General features: G+C 43.5%; 3 protein-coding genes across 4 annotated transcripts in view; 1 reads left to right on the top strand and 2 right to left on the bottom strand.

The window, feature by feature from the left end:
* Positions 1-15,126, bottom strand: part of MICAL3 (microtubule associated monooxygenase, calponin and LIM domain containing 3) — a 183,882-nt gene extending 168,756 nt beyond the window's left edge. The window contains exon 1 of one of the 2 annotated variants that reach the window (XM_061444685.1): positions 14,622-15,126. The gene's annotated coding sequence lies outside the window, so the exon portion shown is untranslated. Of the gene's footprint in view, positions 1-211; positions 7,130-14,621 lie in introns of those variants that run through there. The other variant, XM_061444687.1, reaches the window with a different exon arrangement.
* LOC133264792 (aldo-keto reductase family 1 member B1-like) overlaps positions 1-22,647 on the bottom strand; it is a 134,430-nt gene that overhangs the window by 50,331 nt on the left and 61,452 nt on the right. The gene's annotated exons all lie outside the window — the stretch shown is intronic.
* On the top strand, positions 16,034-21,337 carry PEX26 (peroxisomal biogenesis factor 26). Its single transcript, XM_061444761.1, has 5 exons — positions 16,034-16,262; positions 17,385-17,525; positions 17,897-18,210; positions 18,914-19,060; positions 19,376-21,337. Exons 1-5 carry the CDS (start codon positions 16,120-16,122, stop codon positions 19,477-19,479), a joined length of 849 nt encoding a protein of 282 aa, XP_061300745.1. The 5' UTR covers positions 16,034-16,119; the 3' UTR covers positions 19,480-21,337.

Here is a 22,647-nt window from a genome sequence, read left to right as displayed (position 1 = left end):
GGCTGCAGCTCCTGCAAGACTCCATGCCTAGACAAAAAAAACCCAGTAGTAGTTCATGCATGGATTTTGCATGCAGCCTATCCAGAAATCCTAGCACAAAAGAAAATTCCTCCCCTTAGAAACAAGAAACAGCAGAATTTTACAGCCAATAACAAACTCTAAATAACATTTTCAGCAGATAGTACAAGAGGCCAGTTGAGTCAGTACTCACAGAGCAGGGCTGCACAAGTGACCTTCTTCTCACACAAGTCAGCTCCTCCCCAACAAGTGCTCATAGTTCACCCTCCTCTGCCAGGGCAAGAGTCTAAATCAGCTTCCCCTCAGCACTCATCGTGCCCTGCCTCCACGCAGGTTTCTCTTTGGAGAGCTCACACGATTTTCTCTTTCTCTAGACTTGCAAGGCAAAGCCAAAGTGAAAAAGAAATGAGACCTCGGATGCAAATCTCCTCCTGTAAGTCTTTCCCAGAGCATCTCGCAAGGGCTTGGGGAGGCTGTGTGATGATGGTCTGGCTGCCTGCTCGTCACTGTTGCCACGGTAACAGAGCAGTGGTCCCTGATGGCTTGGTATGGAAGCAGCAATGGCAGCACCCAATGTGTGTATTGCCTCCTCCTCTGAGGATGCCTCTGACCTGGGTGATCCACTCATTTCTTTAAAAAAAGGCTGGTTTATACAGAAGGCATGTCCCTGACACATACCTCACACTCTGCTTTGGTTACTCCGCTCACGGAGCTCTACAGCATCTGTAAATCTTGTTTGTATGGTATAAGAAAGCTGGCATAACCCTGAGAGAGCCACTTGCTTCCTCTGGAAAATACCACATCATTCAAAAACAGGAAAAAAGAAACCTTGTTCTGGTAAACACCTGAACATCAGCACACCAGTGTTTAAAGAAGTGGTAGGATGGAGCGATATAATTCTGTCTCTCTGAGCAGGTGAATGAGCAGTTGAGACAGCATTAGGGTGTTTTTCTGCCAAGTGTTTCTCTGCCAACATGACCGAGTGCAAGTGTGTCTGTGAGGCCCTATTACAGCTATGGGGAAGCTTAGTACAGACAGAGATCCTTTGTTCCTGTCCCCTCATTTGAAAAGTCTTGATGTTATCCTTTCTATGCCATAATATTGCTGTTTTCTACTTAAGATATCTTTATTATAACAGTGACATAAATATTGTATCACTGGACAGACCACAGCAGCAGAGACCTACAGACTCTGGGCTGTAGTTAGAGAAGCAGCCAGGAATGCAGAAGCAGGCGTTATTTTGCTGGACAATGAACAATTCAGGCTTGCATTTGGAACGCAAATCCTTGGATAGTTAAATAATACCACTTGTTTATGAAACAGACTATCTCTTCTTCTTAATAAATCATTTCTAACAGTTCTTTGTTGCTCTCCTTATTATTCTCTCTTAATGCCAAGTGCTTCTTTTAAGGTAATGGATTTCCTCTTTCAGGACACCAGTAACAAACACAGCTCTGTGTGCATGTAGGTGGTAGCGACAAAACCAACCAAACAGAAGTAAAACCCACACATTTTTCTTCTTAACTAACTTTTCTATCCACACTTTTAACTCAGGTTATTTAAACTTTCTCTGACAGTGGCTCATCACAACTTGCTGTGTAGGGACAGGCCTTCAGATGCCAAAATCCAAATGTGAAAGATCCCATTAAATACCTTTCTGCCACACTATAATTTGAAGCAGCAAAGATGGGAATAGTTCAAAACAACAGTATCAAGCAGAAGGGTTAAGACTTGAATCAGACTCAAAAAAAACTATGAGTGGGCTAAAAAAATCTCAGATGTTTGAAACAGTAACAATTCAAATCTTTTTACTTGTCTTAGCTTCTGCCTTCTGACTGAGTTTTCCATCTTTATTCCAACATGCTACAAGGTTTCTAATTTATTTTGGTTTAGAAAAAAAACCTTCCATTTCTCCTGTGCTTATGTGTTCCTAAAACATGGGATTTGGAGCACATCACGAAGCAGTAATGACCATGACAATGCTGCTAGACTTGGCAGTCTGTATCTCTGCAAAGTAATAAGCCCATCTAGGCCGAGAGTCAGGAAGTCTGGAGCCTTCACATTAAAGATGTTGGACTTTAATGGCTTTCCCCCCACCTCCTTGCATGGTGGCTACGTAGCTTGTTAAAAATTAGTTATGAGTATACGCAGACTTAACAGCATCTGGTTCCACACAGATATGAGGAACATATGAAGGCATGTTATAAAAATTCATGTTATAATGGGCATTTTATGGCTGCTTATAGATCTTAAATCTTACATAATTTAAATTTAAGTAATCTTAAATGAGGATGCATTGAGATCAGAAACCGAACTGCACACTTGAATTTAACATAGGGAAAATGCTGGTTGGTACATATGATTAAATATATCTGCTGACACAAACCCCCTTTCCGTCAGACATGGTTTAGTGGAAAAGATTTGGTGCCTCTGGGTGTGGTAGCATGAATCTGTTCAAACTGAAGTTGTCCCCTGAAGAAGACAACCCTGTGAAGGAGTAATGCTAGACTAGCAGGGGGTATGAAAGCAGCAGAGGAATGTAGGGGAGAGGAGGTGGTTGAGCTCAGCTTGCAGCACCAAGAAGCCTTTTCCATTTGCAGCTTTATTTTCCTGCAGTCAGAGCTCTAGCTAGAGCTATTTAATGGGATCACGAGGGCTGCTGTACCATTAGTTACAGAAAAGGATATAAAAATGACAGCAGCTAATAAGCACCAATTTATTGTCAGTTGCCTCATCAGGCTAATTTCACAAACAGAAGGTTTCAGAGGCTAAAGGGCTGGAAATGATGTTCAGGGTGCTGGATGCAGGCCAGTACAGAGAGAGTACATCTCTGTGCCTGGACACTTCAGCCTCAATCACAAACAAAAAGAGATCAAACCTAAATGTATGTCTACAGGAGGATATGGATTTCATAAACTAAGCTGAAAGGCTAAAGCCACAGCATACTTATTCTTTCTAATGATTAAGAGGCAACAGGAGCAGAAATACGAATGTTCCTTTGTCCATAGATGTCCAGACCACGTTCCTGGTTGTGAAATTCTCTCACAGAAAAGAAGGCTTTGTCTGGAGATCACGACTGAGGACAGCAAGAAAACCTAAAAAAACCCTCCAAACTTGGTGGACCAGGGTGGAAACACACCTTCAGTTGAGGAGTTAGTTCAGAGGAAGCATTCATGTGTCTGAGGGAAGAAGATGGCTGATGTGAAGGGCAGAAACTGGACAGAGATGCGTGTGTGGTCCGAGGGCAGGATGAAGGCCGAGAGTGTGTGTTTATGTGTGTAGGAAGGGAGCGGACTGTTTGTAGTGGGAGTGCAGTCCAGGCATGTGAATTATAGAAGTCAAAGCTGAAAAAGAGCTGTTGGCCTTTTCACTTTGCCTTCTTTGAGCCACTGAGGGTTTGAAAAGTTGAATCTTCTATTCATTGCACCAAAGGATCTAATGATGTATATATCTGCTCTGGTATTATCAGTCACTAATTAGATAATTCTGACCAAAACAATATGTGAAAAGATTGGCTCCTTCAAATACTGAGGTTCATTTTTGCTCTTAGTATCATTATCCAGGTTTTTTAAACATGCATTTAATTTTTTTGACCCTGATCTATAGGTACCCATGTTAGGAAGTGTCTGTGCTGGTTTTCTAGTTTTACAAGATAAACCCACATTTGCTCAGTTTTTGCTTGAAATTCTCTGGTGCACTACTGGTAAAATTAACTCACAACCAATTTTCAAAGCTATTTGAAAGTTATCACTACACTAAAATATGTTGTGTGCTAAATGATTTGGATATGCTAGGCTTTTTTTCACAGTATTTTCACATGTGATTTTCATGGAGATCCTTGCTCCTGCTTGTCTAGACTCCTATTAACTGCTGCTATGGTTGTGCATATTATCGATGGGTTTCTGGAAAGCTCAGCAACTCAGCATTTTTATAACTGCATTATAAATAATTCAATCAACTGTTCTCCCCTATATCTACTTCTCATTTATTAATGGACTTTCTTTCTAGGCAGTATTTTCTCATCTCTCATCACCATCCAATATATATTCTTGGGGGAGGAATGTAATTAGCTTTGCAGTTCTTCTGCCAAAACTTCCACTGACTTCAGTCAGAGATTTGCCTGAAGAATGCCTGATTATAGTCTGTAGGAGTTGGTCCTATTTCTGTACATCAAGAACAGACTGAAGTGAGTGCACACAGGTGGGCAATGGAGTCCCACAAGCGTTTTAACTCAGAGGCATTTGAAGGGAGGGAAGCATGGGTTTATATGTATGAGAAGAGGAAGGTGAAGGACATGAGAGAAACCAGGCAAGGTGAAAGAAGATTCTGTTATACAAGAGCAGAGCAAACTGAAGATTGTATATGATTAACTCACATAAAACTCTGCTTAGTTTGTTTTTTGTTTTGTTTTAAACTTTTCAAATGACAGAAGAGTAGATTTTCTCTTTCCGTCCTTTTCTGTCAGCAGACAGCTGTGCAAATATTTTAGCATGTGATTGTGGAAGCACAACACTGAAAACTTCTGAATTGTGCCAAGAGAAAAGTATAGGAAAACAAAAGGCAAAAGCCTGGGGTAGATCTAGCTGCCAGGATCTTGTGTCCTCAGGGGAACTAGACAGAGGAAAAAGGAAAGAAAAAACGGTAAGTCTGATGGCTTTCATTGCTTACAGTGACAGTATCCCAAGTTAGAAGGAAACACAGACTTTCGCAGTCTTTTTGAAGGAGGGTAGCAAAGGTATCAAAGCAATTAGCAGTCTATTAAATCATGTCTTTCTTGGAGGTTGTTTGCTTTATCTGCAGCACCAACTGCTTGTATTGTACCTGTGAGAGATACTAAATTCTCAGATTGCAGGTAAACTGAAAGCCCTTACACAGTGCAGTAAGGCAAGCCTTTGAATTCAGGAAATAAGAGCTACATACTTGGTGTGTGGTTATACTGGCATGAAAGAGTTTTTCTTCAGCAGTTTAAGGGGTCCACCAGCAAAGCAGTGATTCAGGCCAGCTGACTGAAAACACATCTCTTCACAAGTTCTCTCATGAGTTGATGATATGTAAGTGTGGGCAGCGGGCGATAACACAAACCTAAATATGCCACAGCCAAGAATCAAGTTACACTGACTGTCTGACAAAGAATCCTATCTTCTTATGCAGGGGAACAAATTAATCCATACAAAATTTAGCTTTCACTTGCAGCATTCTCGGTGTCCTTTACCACACTCATTCAGCGAATCCTCTCCATCAAATGACAGAACAGCTTTGGTTTTCCCTCCTGCTTAAATGAAAGCAATAGGTCGTGACGTAACCATATCCTGTCTCTCAGCCCATTCTGCAAGTGAGAAGTCAAAGGAACAAGATTTCTTCCTGAAGCTGATCACCATTCTGTGCCCTGAAACAGAGCTGGTGGTACTTCTCATTTTTCTTAGGCCCGTATAACTGCCAAAGTTACTAGAAACCTTTGGCTATGCTGTAATCTCCCATCCCAGGGAATTAAGCAGGTGGTTATTAAAACTGCAATAACACCCACGCTGCAAGCACATTTAAACCCTAAAGGAAGAAATTCTTCCTTCCATCAAAGACAGCAAAATCATTTAATGATTTCAGGAAGCATTCATACTTCAAACTTCCTCTAACCATTTTCATTCCACTTCCATTTAATTACCTGAATGATTAATTAAGCTAATGTTTTTCACCATGCTTTGAATAAGTAAAGCACTGTATAAATCCTTGGCATGAATTGATTATTAGATTACTATTTATTTCACTGGTGTTGCCCTCTGGGCTCTTCCTATTTCTTTTCATGTTCACTTTCATAGACAGTGCCCAGAGGTACCATGACTACTATTTCTAGCCCAAATTATGGAGCAAATACCTTGTGCTCTGTTAACCACTTAATAGCATTTCTATCTCAACATCAGGCTGAGACTCCAGCCTTGCTGCACCTATCCCCTGCCTGCATATGTACAGTGGTGAGGACAGATGGAGGCTCCCCTCGCTCAGCATGCCAGCAGAAACCAGGGATGGTTGCAGCTCCTCCCAAAAGGAGACTGTTTTCCCAACACAGTCCTGGAAATATCTGCAATTCTGTCCTTCCTTTAGGAAGTCTAACCAGGGCTCTTTTGATGCCACAGGAGCTGAACACAGACTATACCAGAGTCATGGTTAATGTGGCCTCTGAGGACAAAGAGAAGGCTTGTCTTCGACAGAAATCCCACCCAGCTCCCAGCTGCTCCACAGGCTTGTATGACTGAGCAGGCCATTTACAACTAGATGTACAAGCACTGATTTTGGGTGTCTCAAGTTACAGTTGTTTTGAAAGACCAAAGATGTGACTTTAAAAACCAGGATAATATCCCTCCAGTTGAAATCAGTGGGCTCCGTAGTTATTGTCCTTCCAGATCCTGTGAGGTAAATATACAAAATACTGGGTTTGCTTTGTTTTCCTTTAACTGTCAGCCATACAAATTCTGCTTTATAATTGAGAGGCAAGTTCTTTCCCTCTTACTCATGAGTAACATTCAATAGGCCAAAACAGGCCACAGGGATGCCAAAAATATAACTGTTTGGATCTTGGTAAACAATTCTGTTGATACTGCTGAAGACGAAGCAGAATTGTTTTCTCTTGGCGTGTTGGCTCTTCAGAGGTAATGACAGCTCATTGCTTTGAGTCACTGAACTCAGCAGACCCAACTGTGAGCCCAACCAGGGCAGGCTGAGCTGGTGAACCTCATGATCCTTCTCTCGTATTCCAGTGTGCTTTAACTCTTTCTAGGGTCTCTGAAGCAAAAGACTGTCTCATGCTCAAAGACATTGAAGCAGCAAAGGACAAGTCCAGAAATAAGGTCCTTGTAATGTTCCTTTCTTCCTTGACTAGGTCACTGCTAGACAAGCATAGGACTTTCTGAGCAGAAATGTTGATGCAGAAAAGGGGAAGAAAAGGAAAGCACCCTAACCATTCTGCCCTCACAATCCCCTTTGCTTCTGTATCCTCACATTGTAAGCAGCTATGGGCATGAGTTTGGGGGTACTATGTAGCCCTGCTTTCTCCTAATCCTTCTTTTCTTGGTCTTTATTAACTCTGGAAGAAAATTGCTAACAGCATTGGTTGGCAGCTAGGGCATATCCAGCTAGGTCCCGCAGTGATGTCCAGGGGTTTGCCCGGTCACAGTCCCCACTGAGGAGAAACGATGGGATTTACAGTGAGTCAGCAATTGAGGAGCAAGGAGCCAAAGAACAAAATGGAGGGAAAAAAGCAAAGGGAAACAAATGAACAGCACAGAAAAGAAACATACAGAAAACAAAAGAGAAATCAGAGCCACTTAATATGGCTTAACTCATTTGTGGTTGGCATTTCTAAATACCAGAAGAGCTAGCTAAAGCACCAGGAAGTTGGCATACTTGTCCTGAGCCCTGTATGTACATTATATGGGCAGTATGGAGATTTCAAATGTAGGGGTCTATGTACTATTGTCTGTATATGCATGTTACTTGGTATGCAGCTCTGAGAGTAGAAAATCACAAGTCAGGCCTTGCGTTATAACATGCTAGGCTTAAAAACCTTAAGATTTTGAACTTTAAATAAAAAGGAAATAGAACTGTGAGTGCTTCTTTTGCTAAAACCACAAATGCAACAGAAAAAGGTGAGGATGAACAGAAGCGGTTGCTGGATTTTGTCTGCCACCCATTAGTGCTGGAGAAGGTACTCAAACCTGCCTGCGGGTTCTCTGCTGCTGTGGAGGGAACTGCTTTATCTGAAGAAAACCAAAAAGGCCCATTTGCCCTAACAGTCCTAACTGATGCCTTTCTCTGATGGCTATAAACAGCAAATTGCAACAGAAGACTGGTGAGACCCCGCCTGAGTGCCCACTACACAATGTAACAAACAGCTGTGTGGCAAAGAACGGGCAGAAGGAAGAAAGAGGACAAAAGGGTTTTGACTTTTTTCACCCAATCAAGAAGGAAACAATATATGTCTCTTCCTTCTCTTTGGCTACAGTCTCAATGTGAGAGCAGGGGGATTGGTTTCCACGGCTCATTAATCCAGGCTACTGCTGTTTCATGGAGATCAATGTATCACTTAATAGGGAGAGGCTTTGCAAGATTTTATCTGCTGATGGCCCTGATATTTATAGACATATCCATCAGCATAACAGCAGGAAGCAACTCTCTAGGGGTCGAATTGGGTGGATTCCTCCCATTTAAGCTCCATTATGGATGCAGCTTTCTGTATAGGATTAACCACTTAACTCACTGAATCCTGGACATCATCAGCTATTGTTCACAAGAACTGATGATCTCCCCAGTTTAGTTGTGGGATGATTGACTTTTTTTCAGCCTCAATTATCTTTTTCAAAGAATATGGTCCTTTATTAACCTCTGACTTGCTGAGCAGTGTGTAGGCAGCCTATAAAGTACTTCACGGTCCCCTTTTAACCCTATGATTCAGAGGGCTCCAGCAAATTAGTCTTGTGATTCTCCTATTTCTGACCAGTCTGCATCTTCATCTGTCACATGAATAGCGAGACCAGAGAACCAGCTTTGACCACAGCAAGCTTAGGAAAATAAACAACAGTGGCTTGGAAGATCAAGGCAGAAACTATGTGCATATTATGCAAAGTGTTTTAATGCTTTCAGCCTAACTTTTGGTAATGATTTACAGAGCATGCTTCCCTACTAAGACTATTTTGAGAGTGAGCTCCTTTGGGGATTTATCATGCACTGATTCTATCTCCTAAAATTATCCTCTAGTATTGAGTTTCCTATGGTGAACACACCTTTTGGAATGAGACAGTCTTGGAAAGGGAGCTCAGAAAAGACCTGTTGTATCAGCAGCTCACAGTGCGTAGAGAATGTTTACTGCTGCTTAATTTGACACAGAAAGAGGGATGCTGAGTCCTGGCATGGATAAATGTTCTTGAATACAAATGACAAATGTGAGCTATTTAAGGTTTTGTTTTCAATAGCCAGAGCTAGCATCAGTCTTGTCTGTCCATCCACTTTCCCTTTCAAACTTGCCATGACCTTCTCACCCCTCTATTATCTTCCCTCCTGTTTACAGTGACCTCCACCCTCAAGACCTGATTGTATAACTAGTGCCACATAACACATGAGCATGCAGCTCTCATCTTCCTCTCTCTACTACCCTTCTGGAGCTCCCTCACAAGTACACTTAATGAGAAACATGAGGGCAGATTTTACCTATCCCTGAGTGCAAAAATTAAATTCCCAGTATCTAGCAGAACCCATTCCATTTTTAATCTTTGATGGTCTGGTCAAATTTTATACACGAATCTCATTCCCACTACTTTCTCTTTAGTAGTTTTATTTTGCTAGTGTATACAGCCACACTGTGCTCTTGCTCCTTTGCTTTACACTAGTCCATTTCTTTTTACCCAAATATCTCAGAATACTCCATAAATACAACATAAATTTCAAAACTAATAAGGCTTCTGTCAGGTAGTAAAGACAATGATGTTATCATCTCTGTTTCATGAAAAGAGAAATTGATGTTTAGAGAGAGAAATTTTTTTATAGGAATAAATCTCTAGTCAATAAACTGCACATCCAAGATGACCAGGGTTAATTTTAATGTTTGAAATGTACCCTATTCAAGAAACTCTTAATTTTTAGCTAAATCAAGACACTTGCACAAGTCTATTAATAGTAGAATAGTTAAAAAAAATAAAAACAAGACTACATTTTATAGTTCTTTAATAATAATCTTAAAAACACCTGGAGCAGTTTAAGAAGTCATTGTCAGTGCCCCCAGACGCACTCCCAATCCCACTGGCACTAACACATTTTAAATGCCCTGACCAGCCTCACTGGGGACTCTCATCCTGCACCTCCTGCCCAGTGGTCCTTGGGAGGATGGCTCCATTTAAGCCCCATCCTGGGCACCCAGGCCTGCACTAAGCTACACTGTAGCTGGGCAAGTCTGTACCCCTGTCTTTATCTCCTGGGTGGGTATTGGACCTGTGTGACTGTCCTGCCTCCTGCTGAACTCCTGGGATGGACCCTGAACCTAATTCATCACTTCACCTTGTCTGGCACAGTTGATGAAACCTGTCAGCAGTGCTCTAACGCTGCCCACCCTGCTCAGGTCCTCTGGGCATGACTGTGCCCTGGTCCAGGAGGACACTGCCCCTGCCTGCCCTGGGCTCACTCTTGGCCTACCACTTGTCCCCTGCTCTTTTCACTCCCCAAAACACTCATCCCCACCACCAGGTTATTCTCATATTGGACATGCTGGAAGAGATCTCGTAAGCACCTCAGTGCAAAGCCAGCAAGCCACCTTGGGCCAAACCCTTCTCAGGGGTTTAAAAGCAACCACTGAGTTTGCAGCGAAGCGGCTGCCAAGCACTAACACCAGCCATTGTGTTACCGCTCTCCAGACAAGACACTGTTGATCCAGGGTGGCAGTAAGTTAGTGTGGGAATGCCACACTGAATTCCCCTCGTTACACTTACTGAAGGATGATTGCAGTGGGAGACAGGAGAGTTACAGCTGAAAGTTCACTTTGATAAACCAAAAATACTTAAAACACAACTTGCTCGATCTACAGTAGAGTTCCAAAACATATTAATTGCAGTTTATTAGCTTTTCCATAATGTTTCAAGCAAGTTCTTTCAGGCTGTCTACACTGAGTCATTTTTTTTTTGGAAATAAGCACTTTGGATCTAACTCAAAATGAGAAATTATTTCGGATTTGGTAATACAGACTGGGTTTGCAACTTCCTCTATGAACAGGCATCTGGAACAAAACTGTGTCTAGAAAATTTTGGCCTGCCTGTTCGGCCTGCCTGGGCTCAGGCTGCTCTCAAAGCTGAAAAACTCAATGGGAGACAAGGGTTAGATTCCTCACAGGCTTCCCTTCCCCCAGTGCTAAGAAGTAAACACCTATGTCTAAGGCTACATAAACTAATTAGACACTTAATCCTACCTTTGTCTGCATCCGCCATTGCTGAGAAAGATGAGAAGGCGCAGCAAGTAAGGGAGGAACAGCAGGAAAGAGAACAACAGCTTGGAGGCTAATACGCTGCTCGAGACATGAATTTCGCACAAACTGTAAGCATGCCTCTCAAACCAAGATGACCATAAATGCCACACAGATCTTCAAAGGAATGGGAGGAATCGTCCCCAGAAGAGAGGTGCTGCACTTTCATTGACTACAGAAAGCTCAGAGGCAAATTAATAAATAAAAGCAGTAGCTTCTTAATTACTATAACAAGTTCTCGAGCAAAATGGCAAGAAGGGGAGTCCTGCCCACCACAGACCACCAGCCAGTGGAGACACAGGGGTACGCTCACCATGAAAACAAGACACAAAGACATTAGTGAACAACCCCTTCCCAGCAAGTCTTCTGAGGCTCAGACAGCACTACCATGAAACTCTGTGATGCTGCTGGCTTTCCTAACACAAGCTCTCATCACAGCTTTAGCGAGCATCACAAGAACCAGGACCAGCAGGCTAAGATGCAAAAGATTTAACTTCTGTGACACCTTCTGTGATTTCCAATTCCAGATGCAGAATACACATCAACTATCTGCAGTGGTAACTAACAGCAGATTGCTGTAAACATGCATTCAAAATGAGGGATAGATGTCTGACAAACACTGAATAAAGCAGCACTGAGAAGTCAGGAAACTAGGTTACAAAGAAGAAACATATTTTCTCAAATCACTTCATCTGCTTCATGGTACAAATACTTCCAGGATTCACACTGTGAAGCACTTCCAACCATGACAGCACAAGGTTTGCTTTTGAAAAAGAGGAACAGAGGAGATTAATGGATAGCAACTGATTTCAGCAGGTGGGGCTCTGACAAGAGGTGTTAACTACTAGAAGAGTTTACAACTAAAGCAGTGAGCAAAGAGATGCTGTGCTAGGCAAACAGGACTTAGTTGATCTATAGTGATGACAGGCTTTAGTATTTTCTCACAGAAAAGAAGATGCCTTAGGCCTTTAATCAAATTGGTCACCTTAAAGCTATGAAATGCCCCACCCAGCACTAATTATTGCTATTATAACAGTAACAATGGAATCAGAAGTAACAGCTGTTATTCTTTGACTGCTGCTTTGCCAAGGCTGGTATTTTGTTTGATATGGAGCAAAGAGTCTTAATCAACTTAGAATCACCCTTTGTTACAGAAAGCTTTCACTGTTTTTTGAGTAAAACTCAAGTTTCAAAAAGTTGTGAAAAACTCCATGTTTCCAGTTTCCCCATTTCCACTGTTAACACCTTATAGAGTGTTTGTGTGCCTGTGAGGAAGATTAAAACAGGGATTTGCTCATGCTTTTATGGTATGTGTTATCCATCCCTCAGTTCAACTGTGGAAGTGACTACCCCTGTAGTTGCTTTTTTTTACCTTCTACCACCTTCACCTGTTGTTTATATGGGTTTTCATGCGGCCAAAATAAGAGGCAACTGCTTTTAAATGCAGTTAACTGGGAACATCAGCAGGTGGTCTCAAAATCAGGCGAGTCACCTCTTACTTGTTCTATTTTTGAAACATCAAAATAGATTTGATTCTATGCCACCACACTTGCTGAGATAAGAAAGCAGAGTATCACCATCAGCCATCTGTTCAATGCACAGCCTGAAAGCGTTCACTTCACCCAATGGAGGGTTCTGAAAACTTCCTGCCAGGAGCTCGGGGAGCCCTGCTCTTAACTGAAGGGGTCTGCAGCCAGCTATCTTTGTGTTTAATAGGGATGTACTGCTGATGGAAATTACAACCAAATTACAGATTCTGACATGTCATGATCCCTCCAGACCCAAAGAAAAGTACATGGGGATAAGGACGGAGTGCTGCACACTACAACCTGCAGCCTCCACGGACCCCATTGCTTTATTAGAGGGTTGTTGTTAAGCTATGATATACTACAAAGCTCCACATCTTTCCTAGAAGCTATCCTTTCCTCAGTTGTGTTTATAATGCCTTTTATAATTTCCAGCTCTTCTGTTTATTTTTATATGGGTGTAAGGAGGTTTCTTTCTCTTCAAGTCAAATCATAGGGCCCCACTGTTCCTAGCTCAAAGTCTCTCTAATGCTGCTAATCTCATATTAACAGCCTACTGACACAGAAGAAACCACAGAAAAGACTGACTGCCAGCCCTCTGGCCCTGTGACCTGACCGTGTGCTGGTCAGATCTGGATTAATGCTTGAGGCGATTTACCTCAGAAGGTGTTGTTATAGGTGCCTGTGACTCTAAACTCCTCTCAAACTGCCTGGCAGGAGAGGGAGGAGGGGAACCTGTGAATCCACAGCTGATGCAGACACAAACAAGGCTCCTCTGAAACTTACTTTTCCTATACAAAAATACCCTTGATTTCAGATTAAAGGCAAGAAGCTGTGCACCAACATCCCACCCAGGACACAAAATCCTCTGCGATGCTCCCTCTTACTACCCGTCACTGCCAGCAAGTTTGCTTGACTTTGCTCTAGTAACTTTCTGGTTACTAGAAGTTGTTATCCAGGAGCGCAGACAAACACACTGATTTGCTCCAGCAGTAGAGTCCTGCTGTGTAGGCTAATTCAGGTACAAGAGTGACCCTTTCAGCTTTAAAAACAGTTTAAGCCATTCACATTTAAGGAAAGATGGAAAACCAGCATCATTCTTATTTGCTGATGAGTGTCCAATGTCACACTTTGTTTACCTGGCCCAAACAGCCTCAGGAGGATCTCCAGTGCAGGACTGCACCTCCTGCATTCACTGTGCTGTGGTGACTGTGCTGCTCCATGACCCTACATAGTAGAAGGAGGGTGCTGGGATGATGGATCAGGCTGACCAGCTGCAATTGACGTCACCCGACACAAGAGAATCCACACGCTGCCTCCGAACTGCACCATGAGTATGCCCAACTGCCGTGTAGAGAAACAGAGGCAGGAGCTGATGCTACCCACAATCAGGTCAACATCCAAAGCTTCATGCATGCCGGAGTGTGGAGCTAGAGCATCTCTGATCTCCATTAAGATGATTCTACTTCGGGATGATTTAATTTTGCTCGTTAACAAATTGCCAGTGAAACAGGTAATTGCTCCTGGCCTCTAGTTAAACAATCCTGTTACTGAGTTACTATTTGCAGGTCAGAGAGCTGCAAGAGGTTTGGCCTTCCAGGCACCACACTGTCCCCTCTAGGAAGAGAGGCGCAGTACAAAAACATTCTACTGTGCCTTACAGAGAAACTAACTTTACCTATAATTATGGTCATTACAAGGCTGCTTAAACAACCTTGGCTTCTTAAACAACCACACTACAATTCATACATATCTTCTGTTTAGAGCAGTGCCTACCTCTCCCCAACTATTCCTTGCCTCTAACGCAACTGCACTAAGTGTTGCAGCTCATAGATATTTCCATAGGTCTTTATTAATAAAGAACATCTTCAGGAAAACAGGATCTGACTCACTCTACAGCACAGCTGCTCCTGCTGCTCCCTTACCCACCTGAAACAACAGCCAAAGGCACCTCCATCACCCCACAGCAGCCAGTTCCAACATCACCAGTGCAAGACTGCACTGCCCTTCTAAGGGAGGAATATTCTTTGCTGCTCCCCATCAAAGAGATGCCTGGATAATATCTTTGCTCATCACAAACTTACCTTGGGTTTGTGCTGTGTTGCTCCTTTCCTGAATCTCAGTGGGGAGAATCCAGCCAGCATGAGCCTTTTTCAAAATTGATTCCTTATCCATATTTGGGAATTTGTGCTGGGCGCTAGCTGGTACGAGGCATGTTCTTCCCACAGTGCACTTTGGGACTTGTAGTTCCCAAAAAGGAATGTTGTTTTCCAAGTTGCAGGCGCCAAGCAACAGAAACAGAAGTCTGAAACGCCTTTACCTCTGCTTTCACTTATCTGCTGCACCCTTCCTTTTATAATGTTTCTGTGCTGTGGTTTCTCCTTTATCAGCCTGAATCCCTGGGGAATTTATTCTGCAGATAATGGCAGCATGCAAACCCCTGGGATGCACCACTGAGCAAATGCTGCTGCTGCAGAGTGCTGCTGCTGCTACCATGAGGGGCAGGTACGCAGTCCTGCATCCTGGAATGAGAATGAGAGTTATCAAGCTTTTAATTGTGCTCCCCACACTTTATTCCCTCCTTCCAGTGCTGCAGTAGCATGGAAACTCCCATTGAAAAGATGTGCTCCACTTTTCAACATGTTCTGCATTAGCTTGATTTTTTATTTTAATAAATATGTATAGTAGGGAGTCAGCATGACAAAATAAATCAATCTTGCCTGTCTTGTAGAGATTAACTTTTGAAGGGAGTTTGCACCGACTGCCGTAATTACCTTGTAACCAAGATACCTTATTGTTTTTTTAATAATAACAGAAGAATGTGAATCGTTGCCTTCAGGGTGCTGATGGAGACAATGTTACTGTGCCCGAGCTCCAGTTCCTTTAACAGATTAAAACAGCGCGCACGGGGCGACTGAGGAAAAGTAGGCCAGAAGAGGAGAGGGTCCGGGAGTCTTTAGTACCCACGCCAAACCCTTTCTCTTGCTGATCCGGCCGCACTGCCTCACGCCGGAGCCTCTGCCGAGCCCTGCTGCTGGGGCTAGGCTGACGCCCGGCGGCCGCGGGGAGGACAGCTGCCGCTGCGGCCGTGGTCCCCCCGCTTAACGGAGGCGAGGCGGAGAGCGCTAGCTTGGCCGCGTCCCCTTGGTAGCCAGCCACACGAGTGAGAAACTGAAGGGGGTTTAGGGGAGACCGGTACCGACGCCCATCCCGGCACCATGACCCCATAATCTGCGGTCGCGGCTTCTCTTGCTAAACCCCGCTTTTAAGCCACTGATGCTCGCAGCGACAACTGCTGGCCGCCTCTCCCTCACCACGGATGGACTACATGTCCCGCCAGCCCGCGGGGCGAGGACAAGATGCCCGTGGGGCGGTCCTTCTGCCGCCAGGAGGCAGTGCGGAAGCGGTCGCCTTACGGGCTGGTGCTGGTTCTGGAGCTGGCGCGGAGCTGCTGTTCCTGCCTGAGTGGAGCTGAGCTAAGCCCAGGGGACGGCAGCGGTGGATCCGGAGGCGGGCGGGGGACGAGGCGCGGAGGGGCTCTGTGGGAGCCGCAGCCCTCCCGGTAGCCCTCCCACCGCCACCATGAGGAGCGAGCCTCTGGCGCAGGCGGCCTCGCTGCTGGAGGAGGCGACAGACCTGCTGGTGTTGCACCGGGACTTCGCCGCAGCTGTGGAGAGGTGTGAAGCGGGCTGCGACAGCTTGGGCCCCGGGACCGGCCCCGAGAGGTGCGAGCGACCGCCGGGCCTGCGAGCGGGGACAGGGCCACTTGCAGCACCGGAAGTGGCTCGGTGTAGCACCAGTGTCAGGCTGGCCGCTGACTGCAGGCCGCGTCTGCCCTGCTTGTGGGTTTATTTTTATTCATAGAGGACCTTTGGGGTTTTATAAGCTTTTTTTTGTTTGCTTGTTTGTTTTGTCGGGGGTTAGGAACCTCGTCGGTTCGAATATCTGTATGAATGGCAATAATAGCTATGGTCCTTGCTGTGGTTTTGCTTAACTTTGTTTTAGTTACCTAGATTAACAGAGGGCGGCACTGTTGCTAAAATATGAATTAGTGACCAGTTAAAACCCGGCTTGGCTTTGGTGGCTGTTTGCTCATGGCCCGTCTGTATTTATGTGTTTCATGTGAAGGGTTCTGTGTGTGTGTTTGAGAAAAGCAAGGTGTGCTTTCCCAAGTCCTCCTAGAGATCTCTTGTAATGAGCGGCCTCCTGAGTTGGCCCCTCACTACAAGAGAGACATTGAGGTGCTGGAGTGGGTCCAGAGAAGGGCAACAAAACTGGTGAAGGGTCTGGAGCACAAGTGTGATGAGGAGCGGCTGAGAGAACTGGGGTGTTTAGTCTGGAGAAGAGAAGGCTCAGGGGGGACCTTGTCAATCTCTACAACTGCCTGACAGGAGGGTAGAGCTGGGAGGAGGCTGATCTCTGTTCCCAAGTCACAGGTGGTAGGACAAGAGGAAATGGCCTCAAGCTGCACCAGGGGAGGTTTAGACTGGATATCGGGAAAAATTTCTTCACCCAAAGGGTGATCTGGTACTGGAACAGGCTGCACAGGGAAGTGGTGGAGTCACTGTCCCTGGAAGTGTTTAGAAACCGTGTGAATGAGGCCCTCAGGGATGAGGTGTAATGGCAGTTGGACTTGATCTTAAATGTGTTTTTCAACCTAGTTGATTCTATGATACAGAGTCAGTGTGTCTTCTCAGGGGGTTTGCCTTTTCATCCAAGGTAAGGAGGTGGAAAGGATGGGAAGCGGCTGCCAGAGAACTGTAAAGTACCTAGGCTAGGCTGCAGCTCGCTGGAAGGGATGCAAGGGGTTGTCAGAAGTGCTTATTTGGGTATCTCTTCATTACCAGTTCTGCAGAAGTGAAATGCTCCCTCTGTGTTGTGGGGATTCAGGCGCTGGCTGAGATGAACCGGTGGAGAGAAGTTCTGTCATGGGTCCTACAGTATTACCATGTCCCTGAACATCTGCCTCCAAAAGTTCTGGAACTGTGGTGAGTTTCTGTCTGTGGCTGTCGGATACACACAGGGTTTGCACTAGGTTTAACAGCAGGCCAGACTTGAATATGGTGTGATATTTTCATTTTGTGGGGTGTGAGGATGAGAGGGAAACCAGGGTCAGGCCTCTTCTTGACCTGCGTGTGCTGAACACATGTGCACGCTGCTTTGTGATGATAAAGTACAAAAGGGGTGATGCTGAGAAAGGAATATCAGTGGTTGCATTTCCTGTCCACCTCAGAAATCTTTCTGTTGTTTAAATGTTGACCCTAATACTTGCCTTCATGATAGCTGCCTGTAGATAGTAACTGTCAGCAATCTCAGCTTTTACAGAGAGTTAGTGTAACATTTCTTTCTTGTGTTTCAGTATCCTGCTGTACAGCAAAGTGAGAGACCCCCAGGTGATGCTGGAGGTTGGCAGCAGCTGGCTGACAGACCAAACCAACAAGAGCCTCCCTGAGTATGGTTCCTTGCTGGAGCTCTATCTGTTGCATGTGTTGCTTCCACTTGGCAGGTTTGAGGGAGCAGAGGAGCTTGTACGTGGCTGTGGTGTTTTTGATAGCCAGCAGCAGCTAGCATTTCTCGGGACCATTTGTGAAAGCCGATGTCAGTGGGCTCAACAGGAAGAGATGCACTTGGCTGCTGAAGAACAGCAAGATGCAGCGACAGAAACTGTTTTGGGTAGGCTTTCCCGCTGTTGCTTGTGCTTTTTTTTTAAATTATTTTATTTCAAGTTAGTTGCTACCTTGTCAAAGGGTAAAAGGTATTAACTATATATCAAGAATATTGTCATGGGAAGCCAGGCACGAGGAAGTCCTGTTGTTTACCACAGAAGGAGACAGAAGACTTAGCGATCCATTTGCTGAAAATTACAAAATGTGTTTAGTCTCTACCAGTGTCAAGACATGAGAATTATTTTCCAGATTCAAAATTACTTCAGATTTTTTGATTTTATTTTTTAAGAGAAACTAAAACTGCCTGGCAATCCTTTAGGTGGATGTTTTGTTGGCTCTGCATACTCTGCTATATGTCCATTTATAGTTGAGCCCATGTAGAACAATGCATGTCTGGCATTTAAACTACTGCTTTCCCTCCAGAACTGTAAATCACTTGATGTTATCTGCCAGGAGCAAAGCTGATACTGCTGTGGTATAAGAGCATATTATACTAAAGCAAATGCCTAAAAAAAAGGTATAATGAATTGTATTACAAAATAGTAGTGTTTCTCTGTTTCGTATTATAAAAAAGGCAAAAAAGCCAACTCATAAGCAATGAAACTAAGAGGAGTCTTACTTTAGTATTTTAGTTTCTTGTTATGTGTATCTCTGTGATTACTTTTTTTACTGTACTTTGTCCTAAGAGCCTTTTTGTTCTTGTACTCTAGGTGCTTTGTCCCAAAAGCTCTTGACCATGTTGACATTGCTGCGTAGAGCACTGAGGTCCATGTCAAGTCATTTCTATTTATTTCCTTACAAAAAGATGCTCTTGGCTACTTTTCTGCTGTATCTGGTGGTGGTGAGATTAGATCCAGGTACAGTACTGAGATTTCAAATTTTTAAAATTCCATTATGGTTACAGAGAATAAAATAGTTGCTTTAATAGGTCTGGTCTGTGTAAATGTCTAGTCTTTGGGAGACAAAAAAATTGGATGACTAGGAACTTACTAGTACCGTGCTGTGGTTGGGAGCAGTGCCTTGAGTGAAGGCCCAGGTACAGAATCAAACAGAAGGTAGTAAGACATCTATGTTTCCATTAATTCTAGTTGGGATTAGCTCTTAAGATGTGTAGTGTATTTTAGTTTTACATTTTATAATGAAAGGCTTTTTTTGCCACTTTTATTCTGCAGCTTCCCCTACATCGCTGCCATTCATTTACAAACTGGTCCAGCTCTTCCGACAGGCTTGGGCAGCTGTGTTTTCTCCAATCCACAGGCCTCCAATTCAAGACTAGGTGTCTTCCATCACAGAAGTCATCGCATCACATGTGTTTTTCTCTGCTTCTGTAAAGGCATCAGCTTGTCTTGAGGATGTAATCAGGCTCGCTCTTCAAGGACTGTTGAAATCAGTGTCCTAATTGAGATGACCACTTGTGAACTCCTGTGTGGCTATACCTTCATTTCTTCAGACAGGGAATGGTGATGTGTGGATCTTAAAACCACGACAACTCTTCGACATTTTGCTTCGCACCAGTCTGTCAAACACCAGGGCAGAGCCCACTCCTTCTGTAATCTACAACTGACTAATAATCCTCCTTTTCAAACACTTTGCTTTGGATGTAGTTCTTGAGTGAGGGTTGTGTAGCAAATTAACTACAGAAGAAATTTTCATCCTTGGGAATGCTGGGCAGTTCTCTGAATGAGTGAAATAGGTTCCTGGAGGCATGACTGTAGAAGGCAATGGAGGGGAATATTTTGTTTTGCCTGGAGGCACCTGAAAAGCCCAGTTCCTGCAGCATGGGATTTAGGACAAGCATGTGGAAGAAAATCACTGGAGAAAGTGAAGCCTATTGCATATGTTTTCTCTTGTGACTGATGCCTCCTTGCGCAGGCGCTCTTGATTTTAGTTATATTTAAGCCAGAAAGCCAAGATGGTGGACCACAAGGACTGTTCTGTATCTGCTCTTCTTAAATGCAAATAACAGCACTTTATGCTTGCCTCATGCATAGTAGTTCTTAGGAGCATGTAGTTGTGGTAAGGAAATAGATTTATTTTTTTAAACTATATATTATTATCTAGTTGAACAACAGAATTTGTAGCACTGTTTTACTCTTTCCCTACCTCTTGCTTTGTTTCTATATGTCAAAAGGTCTCTGTGTCTAGAATTGCTCCCTCTACCCTAAGTTTCTGAAGTCCTGGGTTACATGGCAGCCATTTAGCAATGCTCTATCATTTGGAATAAAAGTTTATTAGTAGGTGGGAACATACACTTCTCTGAGATCCCAAAACATTCCCCAGATCTGTAGCAAGAAGATTACTATCTTTGCAGTAGATCTGTCACTGACTGCCGCCATTTCCAACCATTTGAGGCAGAAATTGGAGGCTTGACATAGAACATTCTTTTCTTACCCATCCGTCTGTCCATGCGTCCATCCATCAATAATGCCATATCCCTCCCCAAAGCTTTTGTCTCGGCTAGGACTTCACACCAGAAGTAGCACATAATGCTTCACCACATTAAAGTTACTTCTTACAAACTCTGCTCGCATAGGAAAGAGCTGCTCTTGATATTGCTAAATGATTCTTTTAATCCAACCATAAGTGTAGTTACTGCAGCCAGGTTACTCTGCAGCCAACATTTGATAGGAAATCAGGTAGAATAAAGCCCAGAAGATCTGTCTGGAGTAATTGCTTGAACAAGCTTGACTCAGTTGTGTCTAGTGGCCCCCCACATTGCAAAGCCACACTTTATGTCCTTTGTAAAGCCGTTAATGAAACTGCAAACTGCACTCTGAAGTCAGGCCAAATTCTGACCAAACTGTTTAGGTGACAACCATTTTTTTGCTCTTGTTTTCTATTAACATTTTAAGTTATATGTCAAAGGTACAATTTTGGAGGTTGGGACCAATGGTCTGAGCAGGCCATACGTTGTTTACAGACTGCTGTTAAATGTCTTACCCATTTGTTTACCAGGACTTAAACATTCAATTTGATTTTTAAGTGTAGACTGGTAACCTTCTCTTCCTTTGAGTATTACTGATTTAGCATTTGTATTGTATTTAGTCCTTCCTGAGAGGGCAAGAAGGCAGAATTTTGCAATTAATATTAAACCAGCAATATTTAATTCTCACAATAAAGTGACTACTGATTTACCTCTTTGTTGCTGTGATTAAATATATGAAAACTTTTTAATGTATTGATTCTCTGCATTTTTCAGATAATTTTTGAAGATATTTCACTGTGTCCTCATTGTACAGGTGTATTTGAATTAAGTAGAAGACTTGATCAGTGGGAATCTGACACAAACATAGAATTATAGAATGGTTTAGGTTGGAAAGGACCTTAAGAATATCTAGTTCCAACCCCCCTGCCATGGGCAGGGGTGCCTCACACTAGACCATGTTGCCCAAGGCTCTGTGCAGCCTGGCCGTGAACACTGCCAGGGATGGAGCATTCACCCCTTCTTTGGGCCACCTGTGCCAGTGCCTTGCCATCCTCACAGTAAAGAGCTTCTTCCTTATATCTAACCTGAACTTCCCCTGTTTAAGTTTAAACCCATTACCTCTTGTCCTATTGCTACAGTCCCTGATGAAGAGTTCCTCTCCAGCATCCTCAACTGATGATGTTGGTAGCATGCAAGTCTGCATTTCATAGGGGTTCACAGAGTGCTAATTACTTTATGTGAAAGATCCAGCATATATATATTTTTTTCAATATCCCATTTTTCATGTGGGATGACCAAGACCAATACTACCAAGAATAAAGTACCTGATATTCATCTTTAGCTATGTTTTTCTCAGTGCTCTCATTGTATAATGGAGGGAAAAGACACAGCTATGGGGATCCTATTGTTAAGGCTTTGTCAGAGAAAATATGTATGCACACCATGGGTATGTAAACTTTCTGCTAGTAACTCCCCATCTAAGATCAAATTACAGTTCTGCTTTTTTGTTTTGCCATCTTGCTAGATGCAAAGAACTTTTATTGGCCCATGTTGTAGGCAGCTGAAAGGCTGAAGAACAGTTGTCTTTAAGGAGACAAATGGAGGTCACAAATATAAGGAATGGCTGGCAGAAAGAGGAGGCTTGGTAACTTAGCACCAGGAGGTAAGAAGATAATCTCATGTACTTTGTTCACAGATGATCAAATAGTCAAGTGGAAGCCCTTGCAATTCAACCTGTTCCCCAAGTCATTTCAGTCAGGAGAACTTTGGCAAGTCCACCATTCACTTACAGTCATCTTTGTCAGAAAGATGCCATTTAAAAATGATGCCACCTTTTGAAAGTGTAGATGAAGAAATTCTGAAATGGTTTTAAATGAGTTCTCAGCAGCATGTTCGCCAGCTGTTAGAGTTTGAAGGAAGGTGTCCTGGGTTTAGCAGTAGCAGTCAATTTTTCTCCTTCTTGTAGCTGGTGCAGTGCTGTGTTTTGACTTCCAGCCTGGGAACAGTGCTGGTGATACC

Source organism: Pezoporus flaviventris, unplaced genomic scaffold (genome assembly GCF_033815535.1).
Source record: "Pezoporus flaviventris isolate CSIRO_AGI_PZ_B2104156 unplaced genomic scaffold, CSIRO_AGI_Pfla_v1 ptg000002l, whole genome shotgun sequence".
NCBI classification, from domain to species: Eukaryota; Metazoa; Chordata; class Aves; order Psittaciformes; family Psittacidae; genus Pezoporus; species Pezoporus flaviventris.
The sequence above is the reverse complement of the archived record's forward strand: the minus strand, read 5'-3'. Positions and strand labels throughout refer to the sequence as shown.

Bases quoted from the DNA above. Each gene is read 5' to 3' on its own strand.
- PEX26 (XM_061444761.1), top strand. From the start codon at position 16,120: ATGAGGAGCGAGCCTCTGGCGCAGGCGGCCTCGCTGCTGGAGGAGGCG. The intron at 16,263-17,384 runs GTGCGAGCGACC...CTTCATTACCAG, and splicing joins CCCGGGACCGGCCCCGAGAG to TTCTGCAGAAGTGAAATGCT. The intron at 18,211-18,913 runs GTAGGCTTTCCC...CTTGTACTCTAG, and splicing joins AGCGACAGAAACTGTTTTGG to GTGCTTTGTCCCAAAAGCTC.